Source organism: Acanthopagrus latus, chromosome 8 (assembly GCF_904848185.1).
Source record: "Acanthopagrus latus isolate v.2019 chromosome 8, fAcaLat1.1, whole genome shotgun sequence".
NCBI classification, from domain to species: Eukaryota; Metazoa; Chordata; class Actinopteri; order Spariformes; family Sparidae; genus Acanthopagrus; species Acanthopagrus latus.
The window spans coordinates 8,108,095-8,134,480 of NC_051046.1; the positions used below are offsets into that span (position 1 = coordinate 8,108,095).

Genomic DNA, 26,386 nt, shown 5'->3' on the forward strand with positions numbered 1-26,386 from the left:
GTGTGCGAGTAATACTTTGGGCAAAGCATGCACGACCTCTCAGATAAATCAAGGCTGTATTAATGCATTAAATGATTAAACATTGCATAAATCAAATGTTGCATTTAATGTTAATAGACCTTATAGTGTAATTGCTGTGCAGCAGGCAGAGCAGCACTGCTCTACGGATGTCGATATCAGTCTGTCAGTCAGTCCACAATGAAATATCTCAAAAACTATTTGATAGATTAAGATTACATTTTGCACTGACATTCTTGCAACCCGGAGGATGATTCCTCTGGTCTTTGGTGACCCCGTGTGAAAATGTATCCACAGCTATTGGATGGATTACCTCAGAATTAAGGCTGACGTTCATGTTCCCTCTCAGGATGAACTGAAGCCTTCGTGTTCATCTCGCACCATCATCACGTCAACATGTAAAATGTTTCAGGACTTTGGTTTGTGGCCAAAAATTTGCTGAACTGGACCTGATGACATTCCCTGAAGATGGTAGATGCTGAACATGGAGAACATCATATCTGCTTAGCATCACCACTTTGGCACGTGCATGCTGGCATTATGCTCAAGCACCCCTGAGCAGAAGACAGCTGACAAAATGAGTGGGCGATGCCATCAAAATGACCTTCTTGACCCGCCTTCCCTTCTCTCATCATCTGCTAGTCTAAAAGTAAGACAACTATTCTAGTAGCAGACTGTTTGTCCAGCACATTGACCCAAAACCATCTGGGTGTAACACTTATCTCCGTCTTCCACGGCAGAGAAAAGCCCTCTGGGTACAAAGTGGGTGTGAGGAGCAACATTTTGTTCCTGTCAGTGTGTTCATCTGGGAGGCATTTTTGACTTGTGATTTTTTTTCCTCATAAATCTCCAAACTACTTTAAATGTTAAATCCCCCCTTTGACGTTCACATTCTTCTTGTTTCTACTGCTTATCGCAGTCTTCAATCAGCGCTCTGCCATCCAAAGGGAGTGTTTTTTGGAAAATCCACTGAAGCGAAGAGGGCAAGCCTTGCGGGAAAAGCTTTTTAATTGTGATTATTACAGGCAATGCAGCATGAGTCATGGACAGAGGCTGTGAACATCTTAGTAAAGGATCTCCAACAGATGTAATTTCCAACTTTACTGACAAGGATCTGGCACCAGAGTGGCGATGGGCTCTCCAGTCTGCTACATCCATTTGCAAACACATGGGTGTCCTTTCATCACACCAAAAAACACTCCACAAAGGGACATGTGTGTTTTCTATGCAAGTCTCAGAGCTGTTGTCAGTGAGGGGTGCACTCATGGAAAGACTCTGAACTAATAAACACAGCAGAGAGGAGCCGGACAACAACACGAGGGGAAAGCCAAGAGTCGTGGAGACAGATGTGGGGGGATCGGGCACAGTGGGATGCACTCTGGGATTGTTTCCAAAGCAGTGAAACATGACTACTTGTGTTTACCCCCGCCCTCTCTTTCTGTCTCTGTACACACACATACATTTTTTGGCAGCCAGCAGCAGCCAGCAGCAGCATGGCTCCCCTCCAGTCTCCAGACCAGGTTTTAGATGATCACCAAAACGGGGGTCTTTGGGAATCAACTCCACTGAGCAGTGCTGGGAGGGGAGATTTTTTTTTTTTTTCCTCTGACAAAATGAGGGGAAACGCTGGGGGAAAAGAGTCCACTCTCAGCTATCCCTCTGGGACTGCACACTGAACGAGGCAGAGACAATAGCCGGTGTCCTCACGCGCACCGCACACCTGAACTTTTCCTGCGCGCCCGCCTTTTTTTTATCTCCCTCTCATCAGAAATAACAGGCATCAGCGAGGGTAGTAATAATCGTCAACTTTTTTTTTTTCACAGCCTTCGTGATTCAGGAGTGAAAGTGTACTGCGGCTATGGCCCCAGGGGGAAAATGTAAGAGTGTGACTGCAGAGAAGTGACGCCCTGCCCGCATCCAGATGTTTCATGTTTCCCCCTGCGCGCTCTTTGGAAGAGGTCCGGCTCGCAGAGGAACAGGGGGGATCCTAAACACAACAGTTCAAGCTCCATGTCACCAGATCGGTTTTAAAAGGACGCTGAATAACATGTTTTTGGTGTAAAGGTGTTTGGAATTGTATCCAGGGTGTCCATTTTTGTGTGTGTCTGTGTGCGTCTGGAGAATGGAGCGCTGCAGACTGAGGACGCTCATGCTGCTGGAGGTACATTTGCTCTGGATCTGTGCGCTGTCTGTGCAGGGGCTCCCCAGTCCAGATCAAGACAATGGTGAGATTGCAATCATTTGCTTGGATCTCTAGTTCATGTAGTTCTGTTTATTTTTCATGTTGTTGTTATATGGAGATTATACTTGTGAACAACAGGCACCAGTTGTGGGAAAAGCAGGCAGGAGATATTTTATGTTGGTAAAAGTAGCATAACTACAGTGTGGAGGTATATTTAAGAAATCAAATTAAAGTTTTGTCACAGAGAGTGTTAATAATGCATTTTAATAACTAATTAAAGGTGCAGTATGTAAGTATTTATCCCTCTAATTCATACTCCGGACAAACAGGGGGCAGCATATCACCAGAGTTACCGCTAACTGCTCACTGTAGGTACTGTAAATTATTTAGCTCAGTTAGCCATGTAGCTAGTGGTCCAGACTGGGCTCTCAGAGTGGTCTCATAGGTGAGGATGTGCTACGGCTAGCTGGTTGGCATGCGACCTTCGGCATGCAACACAATACACACTGTAGATGTCTTTTGACGTTATGTTAAAACTCTTATTTTTCCACATTCTGTTGAAGATTTGAGTTCATTACTGCATGTTTTAAACTCAAATTCCTGTTATTCATGTATTTATTGCAATTCCAGGAGAAGATTATCTAAACTATATCAGTCGGGAGTTTAATCTATAACAATGCATCAAATTTTAGAAGATGATCCCTTTTTTTAATGCAAAAGGTTTTTGGGTTTTTTGCATAGTAACTATAGATGTCATAAATAGGCCTAATATTTTAGATTTTCTGTACATAATTGTAGTAACAAATGTAAAAAAGTGCAGTTTTTCCATCTGAAATTCAGTAGAGCAGAAGTACAGTACAGTCAAATACAACTTACAGTTCATTGGACATATACTTGTGTACATACATTGAGCTACTTATCAAACCATAACAAGATTTTGTGTAAAGTTTGAAGAGCTATCTCCAGATTTAAAGGGTCGGAACAGCCTGAGATAAGAGGCAGATGGGTCGGATTGTGTCATGCAGGCCTGTTGGTGTTTGAGGTCGGTGAAGCAGCCATGTGTGACCGGCCCGATGAATGGCTTCATTCTGATTCCCCCTCAAAGGCTCACCCTCATCACAACCCAGAAACCTGAGTGCAGTCGTCCATTACACAGAGCACGACCTCATGCAGCACGTATGTGTCTCATGTGGGACTCTCTGTTTTATCTCCTTCCCAGTGATTGACCTCCTGGCAGCTCTAAACATGTCCCACCACATAACCGGCGTGTCCAGACTGCAGAGTGCCGGCAATGTGACGTACAGAATACGTCCAAGGGCCCCGTACCTGAGCCTTCCTCGGGAATATTCCAACTTCTTATACTCCAACCTTCGGGCTGGCATGGGGGTGCATTTGGTGGGGCATCAGGCGTCGAGCTCCAGCGCCACTCTTTTCTCTCTCTCCTCTGGGTCATCCCCTATTCTCCAAATCATCTCCTCCACCCTCAACAACACCCTGCGTTTGGACTACCGGGCCGGTGGAGGAGGAGCTCAGGGCCTCGTCAGCTTTCACTTCCCAAGGAGAAACCCCTTCTCCCGGGAGGAGTGGGTACAGCTGGCAGTGAGCCTGGAGACTGATAGAGTGGCATTTTTTGTAGACTGTCAAGAAGCCGTGGTTGTGCCGATAAAAAATAAAGAGAGAATCAACCTGGAGCTGCCTCAGGATGTTGCTGTCACTCTCGGCAGCACACCGGGAAAGAAGGACAGCAAATTCAGTGTGAGTTTCTCACACGCACTGGATCCCTGTGCACATTCACACACTGAAACAAGAGACACCATCTTTACTGACATTTGCTATTTTTGGGGGTTAAGTTCAACAAAGACGTTGTGCTATATTACACAATGTATACGAGTGTTTACCTCCTCCTGAAAACATACTTTAAGGATGTAATTAAAGCCACTTGCAGTTTTGCATAGTCACAAACTCATCAAACACACATTCACAGTCTCAGGAATGACAGTAATGTATGCCCAAAATGCATTTAACTACTCTAAATCACTTTCCATATTTTCTGCATCCATTTAATGTTCCTTCTGTAACATTTTGTACGCATTCCTTTTTTTTTGTGTTTCCTTACGAATGAAGGGATATCTGAAGACGGCTGAGATTTCACTGAGAGCGTATCATAAACGGCCGTGGCTCTGTGACAATGTTACAGGTAAATAAAAAGTATCAGCATTTTATTTGTTTGTAGGGACAAAAAAGTTGATAATGTTTCTCTGAATTTCATTTAAGAACAGAACAAGGATATATGTTTTTGAAGATTTCCAAGAAAAAAAAAACAGACTTCTTTTTATGAGACACTAAATGCACATATCAGTCTGTTGTGCTGAATATGATTCTATGTGACAAATATTCTTCATACATCAGTTTGTAACAGCATGCTGAGGCCTGAGGGTTGCATCGTCAGTCCCTCTTTTTATTTCTTATGCTCCATTCCTTCTCTACAAGACTTACATAATAACAATAATTTTGAGTTTCTGAGCTGTATTTTGCAACTCTGTCTAGAAAACCATGCAGTGATTTACTCCTCTCGTTCTTACAGTGAGTTCGAGCTGTTAAGTGTTGGGACCACCATGTTTTTTGTGCATTAGATCATATCTATAAGCCCTCAGGCAGATAGTCTCCTGAACAGTTTGTTTATTATTTCTCGGTGTGGGTCTTCATTTTGACAGCATTTTCCCAGGACGTTTGTTTAGGCTGCAAATTTGTTCCCTTATTCATTGAAGAATTATCGAGGAATGTCTTCTCCCACCGACTGCTTTCTTCTCCTCCTAGATGCTCTGCCGTCGTCTCACAGCACAGATTCTCAGACCGATAGCAGACGAATGCGCCAGCAGGATGCCTCCCATGGTAAACCTCAAACAAGCCACAGGCCAACAGACCAAACCAACCATTATCTCCATGAAGTCCAGGGTGACCAGCTGCAGAGAGGTGTGGTGCTGGGGCCCCCAGGATCTCCTCAAGGGGTAAAGTCTGTTTCTCAGGCACAGAGAGACGACAGGCTGAAGAAGCTGGAGAAGAGGCTGGAGGAGCTGGCTCATATGCTGGACATGGTCAAAACTCAGGTACATATTGCATGTAAAAATACACATTTATATAAGAATATCAAGTAGTGTGACATGTTGTGATGTGGTGTTGCTTTCATCGAATTTTGTTTTCTCTGCAGAATGCGGACCTACAGTCACGCGTGCATTACCTGGAGGGTTGTGAGTGTGTGAGGCAGCGATGTGTGTGGGAGGGCCGTGAAGTGGAGGATGGCCAGCGTTGGCAGGTTGACCTCAACACCGTGTGTACGTGCGCATCTGGAAAGGTCACATGTCAAGCTAACATCAAAGGTAAAGGTGATTCCGCTGCTGACAGCTCCCTTTCTCGCACTCATCCCTTCGATCGTGTGCTTTCCCTGTTTAACTTGGTTGCACACTGACAAACACATACAAAAACAACCTTTTATTTTGACACACTTAACCCGAGCACTAACACGCATTCAACTGCTTTTAAGTAGCTAGTGTGCAGATGGCCGTCCCTCTATCAGACCCCTGTCTGTCTAACCCCTGTCAAAATGGAGGCGAATGCTTCGTCTTGACCTCTGATCCTGCTGGGTTTCACTGCTCCTGTCCGCCCAACACCAAAGGACCGGTGTGTCACAGACAGCTGAGACAGGTATTATCATCCCAGGATAAGTGGAGTAGAGTAGATTCTTTTACAAAACAACAAAATGTCCGTGTTGTTTTCAGTCATTCTGTTCATGACGCAAAACTGTATATATCAATTCCAGACTTTTTAAAGCCAAGTTTGGCCATGGCAATGTCAGTCAGTCAATCACAAACCTATGTCCAAATATCTCAACAACTATTAAATGAATTGCAATTCACATTTATACCCAGAAAACAATTTGTAATGGGCACTCTGTTAGCCTCTTGTCTAGTGCCTTCATCATAGCTGTATGTTGTGTTTTGTGCTAATCAGCAAATGTTAGCATGCTAACATGCTAAACTAAGAGAACTGGAGAACATGTCAAACATTACAGTAGCACCTGAAATATATCAGCATGTTACTGATAGACACAGACCCAGAACTGTTAGTCCCAGGAACTAAGACGTTCCCCCTCAACCGGATTCCCTTGCGGTCTAAAGACCTGTGTAGATTAGGCAAATTAGCCAAAACAAAACTGGCTTGTGGGTGTACTCCATAAAACAAATGGCATTAATGCCCCTGGAACGTAATGAAGACCCTGGTTCCTTCAGTGAAAATGCAGCTATTTTAATTTTAAGCTTGTTAGCATGTCAACATTATTATGCTTATCAAGGTTAAGGCACTGTGCCTAAGTGGAGCCTCACAGAGCAGCTAGCATGGCTGTAGATTGTTTGTGTGATATGTTTGAGCATGTGACCTTGAGTGCTTTTCCCAAATTACTACTGGAGTTTATTTGATTTTAGTTAGAAGATTTGTTTATTCTATGTTTGATTACCCGGCAGGTCTCCAGAGCTTTTCAAATGCTTGAGGTGGGTCACAATCTCAAATGAAACAAAGGTTTGAAACCCCTTACTGTAGTTTTCTTATAGCTTCTTATAGTTTTAGCATTTTCTTCTAAGTCGTTTTGTTTGTTTTCTGTGTTCCTTTCAACAATTACCAGGCAAGGCGCTATCACAGTAGTGACTTTGACATTTTGGGAAAAAACACCAATTACATTCGCAAGAAAGATATGAAGATACTGTCTCTTAAATGCTGTTTGGCTGATTTCTCTTATCAGACAGACTGTGGCTAGTTGTTTTGCCCTGTTTCCAATCTTTGTGCTAAGCCAATTTGAACATCTCCTGGCTGTAGCTTCATATTCAAGAGACACGTATGAGAGAGGTATCTTTTTATATAACTCTCACGAGGAAAGCGAATGACTGTGTATCTCAAAATGTTCCTTGAGTGTAACTGATCCAGATTTTAGAACACTTGTCAGTGTCTGTATGTCAGTGGTTTAGCTGTAGACTTTTGCTTTGCCTGCTGCATTGGGAGTGTCCAATAGTAGTGCTTTGCTTTACTCTTGTCTTTTATAACTTCTGGCTATGGGCATTGCAGTGGGGTTTAAGGCTGGGTAAGAGGCCCTGTGTCCCCCCTCCCTACTTCTAGGCATGTTGGGTACCCAAACCAGAGAACAACTGTGAAGGCGTGCAGCCATTTCAACGCCACTGGGCCTTTAATCCTACTTCTGGCCTCTGTGAGGACTTCCTCTACTGCACTGGAAACAGCAGCAACAACTTCCCTTCCTTTAACGCCTGTAGGGACCAGTGCATGTTGGGTGCATGCTGCCTCCGTAAACCAAGACAGGGTGTGTCTTCTGGCCATCAGCATTTCATTCAACATGGATACAACATCTCCTCTGTGAACTGGACTCACTCAGGATATGACCAGCATAATTTGGAAGATGAAATATGGTACAGCATTATAGAGTTTAACCGTACTGAGCTGGACGATCTTACAGGAAACCATACAAAGGTAGACTGCCATGAGGACCCGGATTTCACTTTCAGCTGTGATTACCTCACTGTAACACAGTGCCAAACTCTGGTGAAAGACCAAGCTGGAGAGGCACAAGTAATGAGCTTCTCTCCCGGAGTGAAGTGCTCTGACGTGAAATGTGGTGGAGGTTGTGGATGTTTCTTTCAACACAAGCTCCGGAGATATGGGGAAAGGTTCAGGCAAGGCTGTGAGGAGTGCATATGCACACATAGTGGCAGAGTTGACTGTGTGTGCAGACACCTGACCCAGCGTAAAGAGATTAGAGACCTGACGCTGAGAGAGATGCGGTTGTACCAACGGGCTGTGAGGAAACTCTACGCAAGGCCAGGTAAGACTGTAAATCCAAATGCTTTTGTTACTGATCTTGCTTACCTTTTCAAAATTCCAAGTATACCTTTGTATCTTATTGGTTTACTTGTGTTTGTGTGTGTTTACATGTGGATTCAGCTCTATGGAAGGGCTTTGCACTACTGAGAGCAGAGTTCTCCCCTCTTGCTGGTGATCATGCCTTCTTCCTCCCCTGGCACCGCCACTTTCTGCGACTAGTGGAGCGTGAGCTGCAGTCCATGTCATCATGCAAACTAGCCCTTCCATATTTTGAATGGACAGTGGACAGTGGGTCAATGAAGTTCTCAGCTGCCTGGCAGGCCGGATTGTTCGGAGGAGACGGTGAGCCCAACTCTGGCTGCGTCCCACATCACCCTTTCCAAGGCTTGACATCCCGCTTCCACTGGTCCCCTTGTCTCAGACGGCACTTCAACTCTTCGGTTTGTCAAACAACTTGCGATGATGGTGTTTTCAGCTGTATTACTGGTACCAGGTTTGTCTAACTGATTACAATTGATCCCTTCAGGTGTGGCTGCCAGACGCAGTGACCCTACAGTGGACTATAAACAAGGCAGACTTCCAAGTGTTCTCCCAGTCTCTGCTGACCTTCTCAGGCCTCTTTAGGCAGTGGGTAGGGGGCCACATGGCGTCACCTCTAGCTTCCTATGACCCTTTATACCTGTCACACATGGCATTCATGGACAAACTGTGGGCACAGTGGCAAGAGAAACATCAGCATGGATCAATAAGACAAACTTCCAGTGAAAATCATGCTCAGAGCCAGATCCTTTACCCTGCTGAACAGAGGCATATCAAGATGAAGCCTTTTGATGTCACCCCTGATGATGTGATGTCTTCCCAGCAGCAGATGTGTACTGTATATGTGCCCATAACCATTGGCGCACCTTGTAATATCACATTGTTACATGCACACCCACAAGGAAGTCGGGGTAGGTTTGACAAATACAAATCAAACTATGATGGTTTTGTCATTGGTGGCTTTGAAAGCGGTGGTTATGACCAGCATGGATATGATCGTGATGGCTATGACCGGAGCGGTTGGGACAGGTGGGGCTATGACAAAGATGGCTTCAACCGGGACTTCATTGATAGGGATGGATATGACGTATCTGGTTTCAACCGCTACGGCTTCAACCGTTCTAATGTCACCTGGTTTGGCATGCGTAAGGATGGCGTTTTTGAGAATGGGAAGAAGAATGGAAAGGAGAAGAGTGATCAGACACACAGAGACAAGATAATGTCTGAGCTCTTCAGCGACACAGGCTACAGTATCACTGGGTTTGATCCGTTTGGTTTAGATCGCGGCGGGTTTGACGCATTTGGCTTTCAAACAGATGGTTACGACAAGGACAGGTGCAACTGGTTCTTCAACGGGCCGCACTACCTGCGGTTCTACTTCCACACGCAGCAACAACTAGCGTCATCCAGTGACAGAGCTTTAAGCCGCATTCCCCGTATCTGCCCTCCAATCACCCCCCTGCCCCAGAGCTGGGCCATCCAGGACTGGATGACTTTTGATCCAGACAAAAGCTTTGCTGTGAATGGTCAACTACAGCAGGAATGGACGGGACATTATATGCCAGAAAGTGATGATACTGTTAAGGCAGCTACTAAAAATAGGAGCAAAACATGGCTGCCAGTCACACCAGATCACAGGTACGAGCATCACAAGAAAAAAGTGACAGTTGTCTCGTAAAGCAGTAACAGAGTTTGTGGTTAAATTTTTGTGACAGGCTCAGTGGGATTTGCTTTAAATAAGTTGCACAGTTGATGCTTTCCTTATCCTAGAACTCAACATGACCTTTCTCTACACCTGATTGGACAAACACACCGCTTGTTGGGCTGTAACTGATTAGGTTTCTATTTCAGTCCATTCAAATAAACTTTCCAATAACTATGATGTTAAACCAAGGCAGTGACCTTGCAGATCCACACTTTATTTTACAGCTACAGCAGCCAGTAAAACAGATGTTCTCAAGTTTCCAAAGCCAGTCACATGATAAGTTCTCCCCACGACTTTAGCATCCAAATTCCAAGCTTAAGCAAATGTCAATAAAGGTTTTTGAAACTAAATTCTTTGGAAACAGAACTTAAGCTATATCAGCTGGCTTTATGGGGACAATATGTCAATTATATCATTAAATAGTAAGTTACATCTCTTCCAATTCCAACCAATGTTGTTATCCCCTTTCCCTCAAAAACACTTTCTGTAGGTTTTGTTTTAAGCTCCACTGGTTCAGCGGCTGTCCCCTTGGATCTGCACCTATCACCTGTCCCGACCTCTGCCGTCAGGCCCGTTGCCATGTTTACCCTGAGGCTGTCTGTCATATGCACAACTGCGGTTCCTGTTTCACAGAGTGGCGGGATCCAGCTACTGGGAACCATGTGATATGCCATGGCTGGTAAAAACTGGATTTTTTTCCAGAAAAATTCTGGAACAAAAGAACTTTCACAGCATTTCACTGCAGTGAGAAGAGATTGAACCATCAGTTGGTACTGATGTGCCAACTTCATCTCTGTGAGCACAGAGAAACAGACAAAAAATAGAAGATTGACTAATGGATCACTATGAAAGATTTGTTTCTAAATATTTTTGCCTCTTTTCAAGATTATCCATTTGTTCCTCCACATTTACATTTTGACATGAACCTTGTACGATGTACTCTATTTGTCTATATAAGATGTTAAAGCAGCTCATTCTTTTGGTTTTTACATCTCGTAACTCTTGAGGCTCGCTCTTACCACTCGCATTAAAGGAGGAGGAATTTGTAAGTTACAGCCTGAATTTTGGTTTAAAATTTTTAAAAGATGAACTAAGAATACAGAGATTCACGTTGATGTATTGTGTTTTAAGAAATGGCAACTAAAGTTAACCTGCTAACCAGGTTCCCCCTGGCCTGTTCTGTATGTAATATCACTGGCTCCATGGCTGATTGAGCCATGAGCTAATTTGCTAACAATAGCTAGCTAGAGCAAAGGATAGCGACCAAAGAGCAGCAGTTGTTGGTTACACTGCTGATTTGCTACCCTTTCTGTGTTTGGTACCTTCTGTGTAGCTACCTCGAATACTGCTCATATTCTACAAATTAAACCTTTAACCCTGTTTCCCAGTGCAGCAATTAGCTGCTAATGAGCCAGATATTCCCCTCAGGAGTTGGTAAAGAGAGCTAAAAGGAAATTGAATATTGAAGTCAGATTTTTCTGGGGGAGGAACCGAGACTCTAAATCATTATTAATGCTGCTTGTGATTGCTGGGTGTGCAAAGAGGCAACTGTTTGCAATGACATTCAATATATCAACTTTATAAGGGGATCATTTGTTAATGTTTTGTTTACAGCTTACCACCAAAAAGTCCAAAAACAGTTAATGCAGTTGATCTTGATCACCTTGGTTTTATGTGTTTTTGCCAATGCATTTTGTGTTACTAACATTTGCCAAAGCATTTCTGTAAGTTTTAGGGGATGATATAGTTGTTAGCAACTTCTTAGTTGGTGCAATTGTGGCTACTGTGGTCAAGCGGCTGTCATAGAAGAGTGAACAACAAACACGTGGGACTTTAATTGAGGTTGAGGACTGGCTTCATGAAGGATTCTCTGCCTTTCTCTTAGAGTTATGTAAACTTCTGCTCTGTGCTGCTAATTGTGCACATTTCTTGCCAACAATGTAATACACATGTGCACAAACAACCCACTGTCTGCTCTCTCACCCCCTTTGACTATTCTCCATCACTGTCTCTGCCTTTTCATCCATCTTGCCCTTAATTGTTTCTGCATGTAGGCCTGAAGACTCCAATGGCACCCAGTCGATACACACTCGCAGACTCACACTCCCACACACACACACACTTTGATCTCATGCATGCTTGGCTTGCTGGAGGAAATGCCTTTTGGCTGCTGACACAGTAGGCAGCCTCACTAGCTTCTCTCGCACTCTGTGATTACTCCCGTCTCTCATACACAGACATTGTCCCTGTCCTTTGACGAGTCATCATTAAAATAATTATCTGCTGAGACGTCCTGGCTAAGCAGAAATGATATTTGATGAGGTGCTTGAAGGCCTTTGATGAAAAAAAAATGACACTGACCTCCAGTGTTCGGTATATGCCATACTGTAAACAGCTTTGTTTTCCATCAGAATAACTTAAAAAGCCATAGAATGGGGTATGGTTTGGAGGGAATCCTCCAGAAAACTGCTACCCCATCCAGTTTTTTCCCTGTTTCTCCAACAGTAACTCTCTTTCAGCGTTAATAGACTTGCCGGTGGTAGTCTTTAACTGTTGGAAGGCTGCAGGCACTTGTGGTTATTGTTACAGCCCATAAAACGTAGTGTGTGAGAGAGCAAGCACACGTGTATATTATATCAGAACCATGCTGTTCTGTCATTACTGGAGAGAGAGCAGAGCCAGATGTTCCCCAGTGACCCAGAGTCGAGACAAGGTGAAGAAAATCTGGATTCATAAACAGAGAGGGACCAGCTCTAATGTTCAAACTTTCTTCCACGTTCATCTTTTCTGACTTGGGATACACAGACACGCCTCCCCACTATTTAAAAAAAGAATGTGTGTGCACTTAAACGTGTGTCTCGTCTTCAGGGTGTGAGCCGGATGGCACAGTTCATAATGTGTCCCACAGCAATGTTGATGGAAGTCAGACATGTACGTGTAAGGTGAGTATTTGCAATACACTTACACCAACACAAACATTTGTCAGACCTGAGCTTCGATCCTCCTAATTTTCCTTCATTGCCAACAGGGGGGTAACAGGGAATGCTATCCTACACCCTGCCCAACACTGGACTGCACCCAGAGGGAGACTTCACCCGAGGACTGCTGCCCACAGTGCAGAGGTAAGAGCACAGTCTCAACAACTTAATTCAACGAACTTGGATTGCTGTAGTGTATCCATCATCAACATCACAAATATTACCAGTGCACAGGATGCATATAGGGGTTCATCTTTCATCATCTTTCTGTCCTCACACAAAACAAACTTAAGTAGTCTTAATTTTACAGCCCTCCTAATAAACTCATTCTCTCACTACACACATGCAGATACACATACTGCTCACTGCATGTATGTAGACTTTGCACATATCGTCTTGACCTGACATTGTGTATTTGCGGTATACTTGTATTATTCTGTATATCTACATGTTGCACATAAAGAGAGCTCTTTGGGTATCTCTCATGATATGTTTTTTATCTTATTATCTTGTATTTCTATAAAAAAAAAAATCGCTCTCATACCTCATGTTTGGTTGTAAAATGGAAGAATTTCATCATTCAGGGAAACCTCTTTTTTAACGGTGCGATATGACAATGAATATTTGGACTTTCACAAAAGACAACATTGTCATTCTGCGCCCCAAAAGCACAGCTTCTTTGACACAAAGAAAAAAACAGCCTTTACAATACATCCAAACACTGAACTGAAGCCAACTGAATTGAACATTTAGCCACTGATGTCAAATGTGTCTGCAGGTTGTGTCCACTCTGGTGTCCAGTATAACCACGGAGCCAAGTGGAGCCCAGAAGAGAACCCCTGTGACGTCTGCTACTGTTTGGTGGGTCTGAAGCTGACTGAGGTAAACATAACATCTTTTCTGTCACCTTCATCTGCATTAATATTGTTCTCTCCTCTCACCAGGAGGGTCACGTTCGCTGTGAGAGGGAGCAGTGCAACCCCCCCTGTAAAAACCCAGCTGCTCCTCCCCCCAATACCTGCTGTCCCATTTGTCAAGGTGAGTTTCTTTAATTCACTGTGTGTGGGTTCAGTGAACTGCAGCGACACGGTGCGTGTTTGTGCGTTTGTCTTGTAGGTTGTGGTGTGAACGGTCACGACTTCCCTGACGGAGCTGTGATCCCGACTGGAGACCGTTGTCAAGCGTGTACGTGTGTGGTACGTCATTTAACATCATTTTCACCACGAAGCTTTTCTTCTTCAATCATTTGGAGATTGTTTTAAAGTTTATCTTCAGTATGTATGTTCTCCTCCAGAATGGTAATGTGGATTGTTCGCCCCTCCCCTGTCCCGTCTTGTCTTGTCGAAACCCTGTGCATCGCGCTGGAGACTGTTGCCCACGGTAACCATCCCTCAAAACCTCATTCATTTTCACACCTGCATCAGTCCAACTCCTTCTGCGAACACAGAGGTGGTCTAGGTATAAGATACCATGATGTCTTTGGAGGTTTTTTTCAAGACAGCTGAAATATTTCCAATAATTTTCAATCCTGCAGGTGCGAGCAGTGTGAATACGAGTCCAGAGTGTTTGCAGATGGACAGAAGTTCCCCTCCAGGAGAGACCCCTGCCTAGAGTGCCGCTGCTCTGTGAGTTCAGTCCGAGTGTGTTTTGTCTGATGTGATGTTCATGTGACTGGACTCGTGCTGTGTTGGCAGGAGTTCAAAGAAAACCTGTCAAAACCTATTGAACTTTCGGACGGCAATTTGAATGCTGTCTGATAATCTGATAATAGGATTAAGAGTGACAATGAAATGGTTTTGTCCTGAAAATCTCGTTTAAAGCATAGCATAACAAATCCATGTTTTTTTAAGGCAGATTGAGGATTTAGAAACTTGATAATCCTTGTAAGATACACACATATTATAGACAAACAATCTTGATACGGATTGTATAGATATGTTTTTGGAGGGGACCTATTCAGCTATTTTTGTTGTCAAAGTCATCAAAGTCTGTGCCGACAGATGCTCCTCTCCCCCACAGAAACACTGCTACTGACACAACGGTACTAATCTCTAGAAACGGATATTTCCATATGAATGCATATAAATATACCAACATCTGCCGACAAACACACAGACACAGATATATCTGCATTAAAGCGATATCAGGCAGATTTATCAGCCTATCTTTAGTTTATATTGAGCTTTTGTATCTGACAGTATCAGACTGTCATAGCGACACTTTTAATCCCTTCCTGTGTCCACCTGTCAGGGAGGTGAAGTGTCTTGTGAGCGTATGGATTCATCATGTCCCACACCTCGCTGCAGTCATCCAGCTAAGCGCAAAGGAGAGTGCTGCCCCACATGCGATGGTCAGTGTATCTGTAACACTCGTGTAACACATGTTATTTCTTGTGTCTTTATCAAGTTAGTTTTGCCGCCCTCCCAGTTTGATTTGATTTCTTATTCAAACTCAAGCAAACATCAGAGTTTGTATTTGTTCCCACAGAATGTGAGTATGACCGGAGGGTGTATGCTGATGGAAAAGTGTTCACCCCCGCTGGAAGTGGACCCTGCCTGCAGTGCAGATGTAAGGCAAGTCTTTTTCGGTACATATCCTAAAAAACTGTGGTGGAATTTCAGGATTTATGTCCGAAAGAAAGTTTAGTTCAATGAGCAGATCTCGATCGGACGTCATACTCAAAGTGAGACTTGTTTCTACCTTTGTTTTATGTGTTCATGGGTGTTGAAGCACAGATGTCATTCTATACTTTTCAAAGTAACTAATGAACCTTTCCTTCATGTTTTCACACATTGTGTCCGTTACAGGGTGGTAACGTTATCTGCCGTGAAGAGAAGTGCCCTCCTGTCCAGTGCTCCAACCCTGTTACAGACCCACATCTCTGCTGTCCCATATGCAAAGGTTAACAATGCATTCACACGCACTTACACATAAACACACACACACACAGGTGCAGCTCATCAGTGAGTGTATCTCCTCTTGTCTCACCGTAGCGTGTGTGTTGGACGGGGTGGAGTATGAGGAGGGCTTCAACTGGCACCCTGAGGGTCCCTGCTCCAGCTGCACCTGTGTGAACGGAGAGGCCTTGTGCACACACACGCGCTGCGCCTCCACCGAGTGTCGTCATCCCACCAAGATCACCGGTAAGAATGTGCGTGTTTGAGCTTTTTGTTTTTAAATACAGATGCCTGTGTAACTGCAGCACACTATCTCTTTCCTCTCCTCAGGCTCCTGTTGTGCAGTGTGTGAAAGCTGCACCTACAACCAGCGTATCTATAACAATGGCCAGAGGTTTACCACCCCTGACCAGCCCTGCCACATCTGCACCTGTCAGGTAAGCATTACCACGTCACACGCACAGAATGGAGTATTGTTCCCCTTTCAAAGCAGCTGATGCAGCCTCCTCTTCTCCTCAGCACGGCAGCGTGGAGTGTGAGAGGAGACCTTGTCCTCCACTCAACTGTTCCAATTCGTACACACCACCTGGGGAGTGCTGCCCTAAATGTCCAGGTACTCAAAGTCAGAGTCATTTAGAGTCATAAATCAAAGCAAATGTTTGGGTTTTTTTAAGCTGATTTCTAAGTGTTTGCATCTTTGCCAGACTGCTCCTTTGAAAATCGTGTGTTTGTGGATGGAGAGGCGTTTCCAAACCCCGTGAGTGTGTGTGAGGAGTGTAAGTGTGTGAGCGGCACGGTTGACTGCCACCAGGCACAGTGCCCTCATCCTCGCTGCAACGCACCTCTACCTGGAAGCTGCTGTCAGAACAACTGCAACGGTGAGGAGTGTGCATATCTGTCAGGAACAGAAATAAATTTAACTCAGTATAATCTCACAATGACACAAAATTCCTCCACGTTAGGCTGCAGCTATGCTGGGAAGGAGTATCCCAATGGGCAGGAGTTTCCACATCCTACTGACAAATGCAGGACATGCAGCTGCATAGTAAGAATAATGAGCATCAAAGCGTGTGCTGATCACCTGTGGTCCACTTGGAGCAGGTTCTCATTTCAGTCCGTGTTACGTTCGTTACAGAATGGGAATGTTCAGTGTCTGATGAAGAGGTGTCCACCACTGTCATGCTCCAACCCAAACGTGCTGCCTGGAGACTGCTGCCCCCAGTGTCCTGGTAAGTATGTGAAGTTGAGGGGGTTGAGAAATAACGATAGCAGTGGTATTCACACTGTGAGGGTTGAAGGGTGCATGACAGCGCTGCAGTTCGGCCACTTGATTTGAATAGTTTATCAGCACGGTCAGCAGCTGGAGCAGCAGCAGTTGCTCATAGTGGTAACTGAAAACCATTAGCACCCCAATCTTGTCACAAAACATCTTCTTTGATACATATATTTGAAGAATCAGTGTGACTCACGTTTCAGGGTAAATATTATCTCTGATGCTCATCTAGATGAAATGAAAAGATCTCTGTTTTTGCTTGTTAATTCTCAGTGCAGCCCCTTAACCCCCTCTCATTATGAGCATAGTACAAAATGATGGTTTCATACAGTCTTCATCTGATCCTCATTTGGAAAAGCGAACGCTAAGTGAGCATTATAAAAATCCCTAAAGCATCTGGTTGAAATTAGTTGCCATTAAGGATTTAAAGTTTAAAGTTGTTTTCTTTCCAGACAAATGTTCCTGATTTACCCTGTATGTGGTTGCCGTTAATATTCATTTGTGAAATAATCTGCTGTTTGGTTTGTCTCTTGGCTTGTGGTAGTTAATGTTTGAACCCTGCCTCCAATGAAATTTTATAGCAAAGACAAAACAGCTGACACTTTTCACTGATTCTCCTTCAGCTCCTCCAGCGGACTGTGTGTATGAACGCCGAACCTACAGACACTCTGAGCGCTTCTACCACCCGACTGACAGCTGTCAATCATGTGCCTGCACCGATGGGAAAGTTCACTGTCAGCGCAAGCCCTGCCCCTTCGCTTCCTGTTCCCACCCCATCACGCAGGAGTGCTGCCGCACCTGCGAAGGTAAAATATACATCTGCCCAAGTACATCATTTTTTCAGTTGAAACAAAACACCTCATCAAATTTGATGCAGTCACATAAGAATCTGCACTTTTTTTTAGTGTAATCATGTTTTTTTTGTCTTACTTCCCTTGCAGGCTGCCTTTATGAGGATCGAGAGCGAGCTAACGGGGAGACGTGGGATGATGCTTCAGACCCGTGTGCGGCGTGTGTTTGTCGCGAGGGATCTGTCCGATGTGAGAGGAAGCGCTGCCCACCCGCCAACTGTAAGCACCCGGTCCAGAGGCAGTGCTGCATGTCCTGTGATGGTGAGTGATTTGAAAGAATAAGGTCCCAATTACTGGAGATGATCCACTGAGCTTCAGATTACCAATTTTCTACTTGCAGGCTGCATGTTTCATGGTAAAGAATATCCTGATGGCACTGAGTTCGGTGACGACAAAGACCCCTGTAGCGTATGTTACTGCTACGGAGGGGAGGTCGTCTGCACCAAGATGCCCTGTTACGGGGAGTGCAGCCACCCTTACAAACCGCCCGGACAATGCTGTGGAGAATGTGAACGTATGTAAAGTCAACCTCTGCCCACAGTCCCAATTTAGGTTCATTTTATTTTAAACTTTCTTTTGTGCCTCGTGATTACAAAATGGCAGAAGAACCTGTTTTTATTTGATAGGCTGTTTCTACAACAGTGCAGTCCTCACAAGTGGACAGTCAGTCCCTGACCCCGGAGACCTCTGCTCTGAGTGTACCTGCCAGGTAGCATCAACACACACAAACACACATTCAAATACACACTCAGCGAGTTCATCTCTTTAGACAATGTGTCGTGCTTCTTCTCTTACAGACCGGCTCGGTGCGATGTAGGAAGAAGTCGTGCTCAGCGGCCTCCTGTCCTCACCCGGTCACCAACGCATGTGGCTGCCCTGTCTGCGACGGTAACCAGCTCACATTACATCACAGCTCACGTGATGTAAAGTAAGTGACTCATTGATGTGTCGCTCTGTGCGCAGGCTGTCATTTCCGAGGCGTGACTTATGCTGACGGACAGACCTTCCCTGGAGGAGAGGGAGGGTGCCAGGACTGCACATGCTCAGTGAGTGCATGCACGCTGGGGCCGCTGACTCGCAGGATCCCTCACAGCCGCTGTGCATCTTATCTTTGTTTTTTTGTTTTCCGCAGAGAGGTGAAGTAGTGTGTGCACGGCGGAGATGCCCTGCTGTGTCGTGCCCTCACCCAGCTCTGGACGGCTGTGCGTGCGCCGTGTGTGACGGATGCAACTTTCATGGACGCGGCTGTTTCAACGGAGAACGTTTTCCCCACCCTACAGACCGCTGTCAGCTCTGCTCCTGTCTGGTACTGTCACACACACTCTAATTTACATTTTTGAGATTTAGTCCAGAAACACCAGCATCTGTTGATTTTCCGTTGCACTGGGACTGTAACTGACTATGTGAAGGAGTTATCGTCACCCTCAGTTTGTGCGTTTGTGTGCCTAGAACGGTGCCGTGGTGTGCACACACGTGTCTTGTCCGAGTGTCGCCTGTGTGCGTCCGGTAACCCCTCCTGGAGAGTGCTGCCCCGTCTGCACAGGGATTTGTCTCCATCAGGGGAAGGAGTACCAGTCTGGCTCCACCTTCACTTCGCCCTCTGATCCCTGCTTGTCATGCTCCTGTCTGGTCAGTCTGACGGCTCTTAATGAATGATCCAAATCTGAATTGCGCGATTCCACCTTGTCCCTTCCCTCTCCTCCTCTGATCAGAATGAGGTGGTGAACTGTCAGAGGAGACCTTGTCCGGTCCAGTGCTCCCATCCGGTCCCCTCAGACTCCTGCTGCCCCGTCTGTGACTCCTGTCTGTATGAGGACGTCATCCACTCTCACGGTCACACCTTCACGCCCTCCACCAACCCCTGCCAGCGCTGTACTTGTGTCAGAGGCACCGTTACCTGTGTGCCCATGGTCTGCCCGCCAACACCCTGCCTCCGAACTGTTACCAAGCCAGGACAATGCTGTCCCGAGTGCCCAGGTACATGATATGTGAAGGATCAGATGTTTCTAGTGATTCCTGAAAAAGCATGCATAAAAACCTTGTCACCTTGTCATCAGTATGTACGCTCGATGGACAGGAGTTCAGCGACGGGCAGACATGGAGCCTGAGTTCAAACCCCTGCTCCACCTGCACTTGCCAGGTCTGACTCCTCCATTTGTCTTTTCCCTCCATATGAGCTCCTTACCTTGTTTTTGAGCACTAATCTCTCTGAGTCTCACAGGTAGGTGAGGTTCATTGTGCGCCTCCCGAGTGCCCCAAGCTGCCTTGTATGCATCAGGTGACTGATCCTGGAGCCTGCTGTCCTCGCTGCAGAGGTAAACACATCACTGGAAACTAGAATCACAGGGGGGAAACAGTTTTACCAGTGACTGAATTTTTTCCCCTCAGGTTGTATGTACGGAGGAGAGGAGCATACTGAGGGCAGCAGCTGGTTTGCAGACTCCACCCCCTGCATGACCTGCATGTGTGTGGACGGGGTGACCACGTGCTCTGAAGTACGCTGTCTGTCTCCCTGCATCAACTTCATCAGCGTGCCCGGGGAGTGCTGCCCCGTGTGTGCTGGTAAGAATTCAAAACAAAACAAATCAGCTGTTTTTTTCCCAGTTTTTCCAAGTTGCTTGATGATCTTCTTTGATTGTTCTTGAGCAGACTGTGTATTTGAGGGCCGAGTGTACGGTCCAGATGACAGCTTCCATCCAGCTGACGACCCCTGTCAGGTCTGCACTTGTGAGGTATGACACATAAACTCTGAACAGCTGGAAACCTGACTGTGACTTTTTTATGTTTATCCTAAAAGAAAATCACTGCATTTATACCACATGATCGTCTTCCTTTTAAAAACCTGTTGCCTTCATTACCCACAATGCAACTTAGACACCGAGTGACATCACTGGACGAGTTTTATCAGATTATACGCAGCTTCCTCTTCTACTTTTTCACATATTTAGTAGTACTCCACAGGACCTGTAAACACACTTCAAAGTTTAAAATTGATGGAGTCACCCTTTAAGATAGGACACTACAGGTGAGCAGGGTTTACATTTAAACTAACATACATTTCCATAAAACTTCTGTGATTTTCACTCTATTATGTTTACATAAATACATTTAAAATACAGTATTATCCAATTAAATTTGTGCTAATTTACATACAATTCCAAAACAGAAATCTAAACTAAAAGGTTTTTTTTTGACATTTTATAGAAGCAATATAGCCCAAAATCTCATCTTGACCAGTGAATGATGAAAAAAAAATTGCCAACTGTTTCTAGTCCCACTCTATAGTCAATCAGTTCATAGATTTACCGACAAATTGTTTTAGCTCTTTGATAATAGAGGTACAAGCAGTAGTGCTAGAAATAGATGCATAAGATGCAGAAGTTATAGTAGCAGCAGTTGAAATAGAAGCAGTAGTCGCTGTCGTAACCAACCGGTGTGTATCTCAGGTGATGCCGGACGGAGAGCAGCACCTGAGGTGTTACCGGAAGCAGTGTCCCAGTCTGGTGGACTGTCCCAAGAGCAACATCTTGTTCTCGGGACCTGAATCCTGCTGTCCTGTCTGTGCACGTCAGTACCAAACTAAAGCATTTTGTGCCACGCTCTGTATCACCTTTCAGCTGTTATTGATCTCTGTAACATCTGTGTGTTTGTTCAGAGCCTCTCAGTAACTGCACCTCTGCACTGATCGGCAACGAGGTCCTGGCGACAGATGACCCTTGTTTCACCTGCCACTGCCAGGTACCGCAATGAAGACGCTTCTTCTTAATTTATGATAGCCTCTAATGGAAAGCAAAATAGTAGAACAAATATTTAAGCTAATGATAATATCAACCATCATACAGTTTCAGTTTCTTGCCATTTGAAGCAGTACAGTCATACACTGTCTTTAATTTAGGACCTGACGTGGACCTGCTTACACCAGATGTGCCTCCCGCTCACTTGCCCTCATAATGAACAGTTTACCCCTCCGGACTCATGCTGCCCTGTGTGTAAAGGTGAGTTAACGCTGTCTTGGGAGTTGAGCTGAGTCTCGTCGGTGTTAAAACATCCATCATTTGTGATGCTTCTCTTGTGTTTCACTTAGATTGTGTGATTGAGGGCCAGAACAGACGCGTCGCCAACGGCAGCAGCTGGACTGACAGCGACGACCACTGCGTCACATGTACCTGCAATGTAAGTGTCACAGAAACACTCAACACTGCTTATGTACTGTTTCAACTAATGATAATAACATTTACACACAACAAAACAACGATCATATTCAAAATAATATGAGAAAATATTAAAGATATAACATGTCTGTGTTAAAACTTGATTTGACTGAAAATGACTTCACCCAGAGAAATAAATGTTTTTTTTGTTTGTTTTTTTTTTATTAAAGGTAAAAGTTTGTTTCATTTGGTCTCCTGTAGCTTTAAAGAACACCGTGTAATGTTTTTAGAACTATATTCTGAAACTGTTCTTTTGTTTGTTTTGATCGAGAGACCCCTGGTGGCGGAAATCACACACTGGTCATGTAATGCAGGTTTAAATAAATGAAAATAATAAAAAAGTAAAAAACACAAAAAAACAAGTTAAAGGCTTTTGAAAGCTGCAAATAGCCAGGATCTATTTAGATGAAGCAGAAGTATATAGCAAGTAAAGTACAGTCAGTTACTTTCTAGCTCTGGACCAATAATAAGTCTTAACCAGTTAATAAGTCTTGTATCTATTGAGACATCTGTTTTTCTTAAATGATCTGTTTTCTGTACTCAGTGGGGCTACATTGAGTGCAGCATTGAAGAGTGTTTGCCAGCAGTTTGTCTGGAGGGTCAGAAACAAGTGAAGGCTCCTGGAAAATGCTGCTATGAATGCCAAGGTATCACAGCCAGCCAGAACACTGAGCGTCCATGATTGTGTCTGTTCAGAGTGCATCTTAACATTGTTCGTGTGTGTGTGTGTGTTTTAGACTCACAGGCGTCGTGTTTGTACCAGGGAACAGTATATCACTGTAACGAACGCTGGGAGGTGGATGAGTGCACCAGCTGTACGTGCGTGTCTGGAGACGTTCACTGTCACACTGAGCGCTGCCCTCCCCTCACCTGCGCAACTGTCAGTATAAGAAACAAACACACTCACACTCTTTCTCATCATGGTCTAAAAATGCTCCCATGATGCCTCTCTGTTCTAAGCCTTCAGTCAGCAGAGGGATATTAAATATCTGAGGGTTGTTTTTGGTTTAGAGCCGTTCGCTGCAGACATTTGTTTGGCTCACTCAGAGTCGCCTGAGTTCATAGTTTCGAAGGCAGCGTTTGTATGTGTGTGTGTTTGCTTCCAGGACGAGATGCCAGCCATTGTCCCTGGTTTGTGTTGTCCTCACTGCCTTCCTCGTCCAGCCACATGCATTGCCTTCGGAGACCCTCATTATCGCACCTTCGATGGCCGCATGCTGCACTTCCAGGGAACGTGCACATATATCCTGGCACAGGACTGTGAGTCTGGAGACTTCAGGTGAGCGGTCGTCGTGCAGCAGCAGACATTTTTTCGACTCTGACCGGCTTGTACTCATTGCCTTCGTTGGTTGGGTTGGTTCGTTTTACGCCTGAGAAGTGTGATCGGTTAGATTGGCAACACGTCTGGTTAGCAGGGCTCGTCATCACTTTTCCATTTTAGAAAATAATTATTGCATCCTGGACACCCTCTGTCCTTAAAGTAACAGCAGGAAAATGTATTGGATACTTGCAAAAGCATCTACTTTTCAAGATGGGTTGCTCTTGAAACCTTTTGTAGAACAGACCTCACTTCATACATTTAGAAGAGGAGGCAACAACTTCTCAATTCACGCCCCTCCTGAGGTTAAGAAAATGACAAGAAAAGAAAAAAACTCTCATCTGAGCATTCAATAAATCAGTCGTATCCCTGCACTCCTACACCCTGCTCCTCCTGCTGACTCCTCTTTGTCGATGCAGTATTCACGCGACCAACGACGATCGTGGCCGTAAAGGAGTGTCCTGGACTAAAGAGGTGACCGTGTTTATAGGAGACATCAGCGTGCAGCTGCTGCAGGACTGGGTTGTGAAGGTGTGCCTAAATACTGCAAATTGTGTTTAGGCAGTCATACGTGTGTCATGCATCCACTCAGCTGCCTTTGTGCTCCTCAGGTGAACGATGAGGTTGTGACTTTGCCGTTCCTCAAAGAACCAGAAATCTATGTCGAGCGACAAACCAACACCATCTTACTCAACACTAACATCGGGCTGAAGGTGCAGTCTGTTTCTGTGTCATTGTCTTTGTTGGTAGCATCTGACTGGATACGCACTCATACACCCACTGATCCCCCCATCAGGTGCTGTGGAGTGGCCGTTCGCACCTAGAAGTGAGTGTGCCAGGCTCCTACAAGAGCCACACCTGTGGTCTTTGTGGAAACTTCAACAACTACTACCAGGATGACCTCCGAATGCCCAACGGACGAATCAGCCTGTCAGAGTCTGACTTTGGCAACAGCTGGAAGGTAAAATAAATACACAGTGGAAAAAAAACGGAGACAGAGCAAAAGAGATAAAGTTGAATTTTTTATGAGTCAAACAACTTATTCTCATTTTAGGTCAAAAACGGCAGCCACTCCCTCTCATCCTGTCGTCCCGGTGAGGATGTCGACCCCTGTAAAGACGCAGGCTACCAGGCCAAGAAGGGGGCTAACGCTCGCTGCAAGGTGCTGAAGTCGGCTGCCTTCAAGCCCTGCCACCGCGTGGTGCCTCCTGAACCGTGGTACGGAGCCTGCGTGTACGACCTCTGCGCCTGCGGTGCCAATACTGACGAGTGTCTGTGTGACACGCTGGAGGCCTACGCCAGCCAGTGCAGAGAAGCTGGAGTCGTCCTGCAGTGGAGGAGCCCATCGCTGTGTGGTGAGTGCAGCACAGACTGAAAGGCCCCAACAACATGTGTTCAGCTTCTCAGTATTAGCAATCAGGAAAGTTTAAATGACAGATTTCTGTATTTGTGTGTGTCTGTGCAGATGTCACATACTACAGAGTGCTAATTGAATGATTTAATAAGATATTTTGATAGTTTGTTTGTATATTTTTGTAATGTCATAGCTTTGCATCTCGGTGGTAAATGTATTCTTTTAAATACATGTTTAACATTGAAAGGGTCTTTTTAAACCCAAACCAAGTATTTATTTATATGTACCCTTAAGCTAACAAAACAATGAATACAAAGTTAGAATAATACATAAGATAGTCGGTAGGAAGTAGCGCGCATGTCAAGTACACTGTATTTTATTTATCCCATTGTGGGAATTTTTGAGGACACAGAAGTCAATTCTTGATTTTAGAGCATTAAATACTAAACTTTGGTCAAAACTAACCTTTGACAGTTGCTATTTTAGCTACGAATATGTAATGTTATCATGAAAAACGCAAGATTTGAAACCAGGGTTTCAAAGTGCTCCAACAAGATCTTTCTTATTTTTAACTGACAAGAAAAACAAAGAGGTGACGTGTAAAAATTCCACTTGAATGCGTAGCAAAATAATCAAATTCTACCTATGTTTTTAATTTCTACATCTCAAAACTAAGGTTATGACTAATGCTCTGACCAACATGCACTTAAATTTACTCTCAAATGAAAAGCCAAAGCAATTGGTGGCCTTATTGTTGTCAGACGCCGGCCAGTTATTCCTGGTCACCATCACAGGTCAACAGAAGGTCACATCCTTGAGGCAGCCGTGGACACAATGTTCTCCGTCCCCCTCATTGTTTCCTCTCTGTTGCTGTCTTCCACAGCTGTGGGCTGTCCGGTGGAGAGGGGCTTTGTGTTTGACGAGTGCGGACCCCCGTGTCCCGTTACCTGCTTTAACGTTGATGTACCACTGGGGGTGATAGAGAGCCACTGCTTCAAGCCCTGTGTACCAGGCTGCCAGTGTCCTGCTGGTCTGGTCCTACACAACAACCACTGCATTCAGCCAGAAAAGTGCCCCAGGATCATTCACAGAAACCCCTCGTGAAGCTTGAAACAAGCACTTTCAAGTGTACTAGTACGCACGTACACACACACACACACACACACACGCACTGCCACCACTAATAATCTCCACGTAAGGGACTGCAAAAGACTGAATGACAGATGAACCTCCATCACCTGTGGATTTAACACAGTGACTGTGTGAAATACTGCATTTTTTTGTATTAACATTGTAATATTATTATTATATGTAGCACTGAATATTTATACTACACAGGGTTTGTTGTTTTTATTCCACATGTTGATTGGCAATGTCGCTACCTGTTTGTTTTATACATGTATGGTATATTGTCCACAGCCTTTAGGTTATTTTAACAGTATTATTTATCAGAAGAGCATTTGTTTACTGTACAGGTTTATTGTTGGATTGTATAAACAGTAAGCCTCATAATCTCAGGTACCCGTCTTTCATTCTCCAATGTACAAATAAACAAAGGCTTTACTAATATTTGGGGTGTTTCATTTTTTTTTTCTGAGGTTCATTTTATTACGCATGAGTATGTTCTTGGTAACGCTCTCTTGTTTTCATTTCGTTGGATGTTTCCAGGAAAGAAGTTAC

At 44.7% G+C, this 26,386-nt stretch overlaps 1 protein-coding gene across 1 annotated transcript; it reads left to right on the forward strand.

Moving 5' to 3' along the window:
• Window positions 1-1,557: 1,557 nt before the first annotated feature.
• On the forward strand, window positions 1,558-26,360 carry LOC119024977 (kielin cysteine rich BMP regulator). Its single transcript, XM_037108234.1, has 46 exons — window positions 1,558-2,243; window positions 3,420-3,955; window positions 4,325-4,397; window positions 5,018-5,307; window positions 5,409-5,577; window positions 12,693-12,766; window positions 12,853-12,946; window positions 13,581-13,663; window positions 13,747-13,840; window positions 13,919-13,998; window positions 14,097-14,182; window positions 14,337-14,427; window positions 15,053-15,152; window positions 15,290-15,375; window positions 15,610-15,703; window positions 15,796-15,945; window positions 16,030-16,136; window positions 16,219-16,312; window positions 16,404-16,577; window positions 16,662-16,744; window positions 16,835-16,928; window positions 17,596-17,778; window positions 17,914-18,084; window positions 18,164-18,337; window positions 18,450-18,532; window positions 18,621-18,711; window positions 18,787-18,869; window positions 18,956-19,129; window positions 19,273-19,452; window positions 19,536-19,800; window positions 19,881-19,963; window positions 20,045-20,138; window positions 20,212-20,385; window positions 20,473-20,555; window positions 21,270-21,390; window positions 21,479-21,561; window positions 21,719-21,818; window positions 21,908-21,996; window positions 22,579-22,681; window positions 22,772-22,914; window positions 23,141-23,313; window positions 23,772-23,883; window positions 23,964-24,065; window positions 24,149-24,313; window positions 24,407-24,707; window positions 25,590-26,360. The coding sequence occupies exons 1-46, from the start codon at window positions 2,141-2,143 to the stop codon at window positions 25,808-25,810; spliced, it is 6,306 nt and encodes a 2,101-aa protein (XP_036964129.1). The 5' UTR covers window positions 1,558-2,140; the 3' UTR covers window positions 25,811-26,360.
• Window positions 26,361-26,386: the final 26 nt, after the last annotated feature.